A 5,000-nucleotide genomic window follows, 5' to 3' on the forward strand; every position below is an offset into this window, starting at 1 on the left:
CTAAATTTATAGGTATACAACTAAGTCATATTTTGCTACTTGAGGCATGCTAACAAAGCAGATAAAAAAATCCAGCACGCAAATGTTAGCATGCTAAAATGATGTGTCAAGTACAAAAATATAATACTCTTAGGTTTGTACCTGAAAAATGTGCTTACAATGTTAGCCTGCTAGCTTCTTTCTACCTAAATTTATAGGTAAACACCTCAGTCATATTTTGCTACTTGATGCATGCTAACGTAGCAGATAAAAAAATCCAGTACGCTAATGTTAGCATGATAAAATGATGCGTCAAGTACAAAAATATAATATTTTAAAGTGTGTACCTAAAAAATGTGTTTAAAAGGTTAGCCTACTAATGTTAGCATGATAGCTTTTTTAGACCTAAATTTATAGGTGTACACTTCAGTCATTTTTGGGGTACTGGATGCATGCTAACATTAGCGGGCTAGCTTTTTAGACACATTTTTCAGGTACACACCTCAGAGTATTATATTGTGGTACTTGACACATCATTTTAGCATGCTAACATTAGCATGCTTGATTTTGACACCTCAGTGTCATATATTTTGGTATTTCACTAATGCTTAATGGAAGCATGCTGTTGTTAGCATCCATCCATCCATTTTCTACCGCTTATCCCTTTTAGGGTCGCGGGGGGCGCTGGAGCCTATCTCAGCTACAATCGGGCGGAAGGCGGGGTACACCCTGGACAAGTCGCCACCTCATCGCAGGGCCAACACAGATAGACAGACAACATTCACACTCACATTCACACTCTAGGGCCAATTTAGTGTTGCCAATCAACCTATCCCCAGGTGCATGTCTTTGGAGGTGGGAGGAAGCCGGAGTACCCGGAGGGAACCCACGCAGTCACGGGGAGAACATGCAAACTCCACACAGAAAGATCCTGAGCCCGGGATTGAACCCAGGACTACTCAGGAACTTCGTATTGTGAGGCAGACGCACTAACCCCTCTGCCACCGTGCTGCCTGTTGTTAGCATATATATTCCTATATATATATTTCTCTTTAGCTAATTTTGCTCAGATTTTCATAACAATATGTAATATTATGAAGGTGTATGTTACTACATAATATATATTCTTGCAGTGTGTATACAAAACATATTGTTATGAAGGTGTCTGTTACTACATGATATATATACTTGCACTGTGTATATTGTACATATTACATTTTCTTATGAAGGTGTCTGTTACTACATTATATATATACTTTCACTGTGTATATGGTACATATTACGTGGTGTTATGAAGGTGTCTGTTACTACATTATATATATACTTTCAGTGTGTATATTGTACATATTACATATTGTTATGAAAGTGTCTGTTACTACATTATATATATATATATACTTGCAGTGTGTATATTGTACATATTACATATTGTTATGAAGGTGTATGTTACTACATTATTACATTAAAAAGCAAATTGTTAAATTAGAGCCACTTCATGATCTGATTAATCGACTAATCGTTAAGGTAATCGCTGAGTAGTCGACTATAAAAATAGTCCTAATTAGTACACACTAATAGTGTGTACTACATTCTGTGATGATTCTGCTCAACACAGTCAAAATACAGAGGGCGTTTTGTCGAAGGCAACTAAAATGTGAGAGCAATTTCAAATCCATGCGACTAAAGAACAGGTGTCAGACAAATACTAGCACAGAAGTTGTGACACATGTTCAACCTTCAAGAGTAAGCTTACACACACACTGTGTTCAAATATATACAGGTAGAAAATATTCACAGTACCCTTGAGGTGTTTTGACACACACTCACCCCTTTGCAGATGGCCACGGCCTCCTTGGACATGGACTTGGGGTAGGAGACATGATGCTCCATGATGGACTGGAATAACTCGTCCTCGTCCTCACCGTCGAATGGAGGCTGGGGAACCAAGACTAAGTCAATGTACATACATATATATATATATATATATATATATATATATATATATATATATATATATATATATATATATATATATATATATATATATATATATATATATATATATATATATATATGTATGTATGTATGTATGTATGTACAAACAAAACCCAAAACCAGTGAAGTATATATATAGTATATATATATTCTGACAGGGTGTTACAAGAACTTACTGTAAGTTATGAAATTACATCTCTCAGCCATTAATAACTGGTATAGGTGTATGTATGTATATATATGTATACATACATATATATATGTATATATATATATATATACATATATATATATATATATATATATATATATATATATATATATATATATATATATATATATATATATATATATATATGTATATATATATGTATACATACACTTATACCAGTTATTAATGGCTGAGGGATGTAATTTCATAACTTACAGTAAGTTCTTGTAACACCCTTTTAGAATTGTTCATGTTTTTAGAGGGTAACACGCACGCACACACACACACACACACACACACACACACACACACACACACACACACACACACACACACACACACACACACACACACACACACACACACACACACACACACACACACACACACACACACACACACACACACACACACACACACACACACACACACCTGTCCAGCCAGCATTTCATAGAGCAGCACTCCAAAGGCCCACCAGTCCACAGACTTCCCATAAGGCTGGTAAGCAATAATCTACAAGACATGTTTACAAAATAAAAGAAGTTATTAAACACACAAAAAACAAGGCATTGAAAATGAAAAAGGGGTCAAATGTGGGTACTTCTGGAGCGATGTAGTCAGGTGTTCCACAGAAGGTCTTGGTGGTGACTCCATCGCTCATGTTCTCTTTACACATTCCAAAGTCCGCTATCTTGATGTGTCCCTCGCAGTCCAGCATCACGTTGTCCAGCTTCAGGTCTCTGCGGTCAAAAACTGGATTCAGTGGATGGACACCAGTAAACACTCAGTCCTGGTACCTCAAAGATTTTGTTTTCCATTTCAAATAGAACCACTGTCACTGTACACATAAATACCTCCTGGTTGTACTTCATGTATTTTCTAGTTCTTGAATGAAGACCCTTTCCCTTCAGTCTTGTCGCTCAAATGAGACCGGGGACCTTTTTGGGTCTTCATGTCGCCTTTGAAGATGACATCATGCAACATTTTAAACTATGGCCACAGGAGTTGTAAAGGAATTTATCTTATTTTTAGTACCAGCTACTCAGCGAGTATACATTGGAGTTCCCCGGGACCCTTTTGTCCCCCGTTGACTCCCATCATAATGGCCACTTTTCCATATACTCTATACCTGTTATTTTATCACGCTTTTTTCCATGAAAACCAAATTAATCTCAGCATTTCTCTTTTCAAATAAGTTCAAATCCTATGAGGTGTAATTTGACCCCTTAGCCACTAGGTACCGCCACAGTATCATGGGGTACAATTTGTATGTGCCAACCACTTACATGTAATACAAACCAAGTACAGCAGATATACAGTTGTGGTCAAAAGTTTACATACACTTTTAAAGAACATAATGTCATGGCTGTCTTGAGTTTCCAATCATTTCTACAACTCTTATTTTTTTGTGATAGAGTGATTGGAGCACATACTTGTTGGTCACAAAAAACATTCATGAAGTTTGGTTCTTTTATGAATTTATTATGGGTCTACTGAAAATGTGACCAAATCTGCTGGGTCAAAAGTATACATACAGCAACATACATTATCAATTTTGGTGATGTAGAAAAGTTACAATCAAATCAAATTAGCTTCACGGCATGGCCGCTTAACTTCATGTGAGTGATTAGGATTGATCTCTGAGCCCATTTAAATAGGGCTCATGTGATGCAGTCATTAGACTGGGTTACAAAAGCGACAGTGGGAAAGTCCAAGGAACTCAGCACAGATCTGAAAAAAAAACAATCATTGACTTGAACAAGTCAAGAAAGTGACTTGGAGCCATTTCAAAGCAGCTTAAAGTCCAAAGAGCAACTGTGCAGACAATTGTTTGTAAGTATAAAGTGCATGGCACAGTTTTGTCATTGCCACGATCAAGAAGAAAACGCAAGCTATCACCTGCTGCTAAGAGAAAATTGGTCAGGATGATCAAGAGTCAACCGAGAACCACCAAAAAGCAGATCTTCAATGAATTGGAAGCTGCTGGAACACAGGTGTAAGTGTCCACAGTCAAGCGTGTTTTGCATCGCCATGGACTGAGAGGCTACCATGCAAGAAGGAAGCCCTTGCTCCAGAAGCGACACCTTAAGGCTCGTCTAAAGTTTGCTGCTGATCACATGGACAAAGATAAGACCTTCTGGAGAAAAGTTCTGTGGTCAGATGAAACAAAAATTGAGCTGTTTGGCCACAATACCCAGCAATATGTTTGGAGGAGAAAAGGTGAGGCCTTTAAACCCAGGAACACCAGACCTACCGTCAAGCATGGTGGTGGTAGTATTATGCTCTGGGCCTGTTTTGCTGCCAATGGAACTGGTGCTTTACAGAGAGTAAATGGGACCATGAAAAAGGAGGATTACCTCCAAATTCTTCAGGGCAACCTAAAATCATCAGCCCGGAGGTTGGGTCTTGGGCGCAGTTGGGTGTTCCAACAGGACAATGACCCCAAACACGTCAAAAGTGGTAAAGGAATGGCTAAATCAGGCTAGAATGAAGTTTTTAGAATGGCCTTCCTAAACTCCTGACTTAAATGTGTGGACAATGCTGAAGAAACAAGTCAATGTCAGAAAATCAACAAATTTAGCTGAACTGCACCAATTTTGTAAAGAGGAGTGGTCAAAAATTCAAGCAGAAGCTTGTGGATGGCTACCAAAAGTTCCTTATTGCAGTGACACTTGCCAAGGGACATGTAACCAAATATTAACATTGCTGTATGTATACTTTTGACCCAGCAGATTTGGTCACATTTTCAGTAGACCCATAATAAATTCATAAAAGAACCAAACTTCATGAATGTTTTTTGTGACCAACAAGTATG

At 37.8% G+C, this 5,000-nt stretch overlaps 1 protein-coding gene across 3 annotated transcripts in view; it reads right to left on the bottom strand.

Moving 5' to 3' along the window:
- The window catches only part of LOC133652153 (protein kinase C beta type-like), a 171,264-nt gene that overhangs the window by 66,567 nt on the left and 99,697 nt on the right, over nt 1-5,000 (bottom strand). For all 3 annotated transcript variants that reach the window (XM_062050581.1, XM_062050580.1, XM_062050579.1), the window contains exons 11-13: nt 2,787-2,925; nt 2,618-2,698; nt 1,807-1,914 (exon numbers count right to left, since the gene is read on the bottom strand). In XM_062050581.1, coding sequence (XP_061906565.1) covers nt 1,807-1,914; nt 2,618-2,698; nt 2,787-2,925 — 328 coding nt within the window. The remainder of the gene's footprint in view (nt 1-1,806; nt 1,915-2,617; nt 2,699-2,786; nt 2,926-5,000) is intronic.

This window comes from Entelurus aequoreus, linkage group LG06 (assembly GCF_033978785.1).
Source record: "Entelurus aequoreus isolate RoL-2023_Sb linkage group LG06, RoL_Eaeq_v1.1, whole genome shotgun sequence".
NCBI classification, from domain to species: Eukaryota; Metazoa; Chordata; class Actinopteri; order Syngnathiformes; family Syngnathidae; genus Entelurus; species Entelurus aequoreus.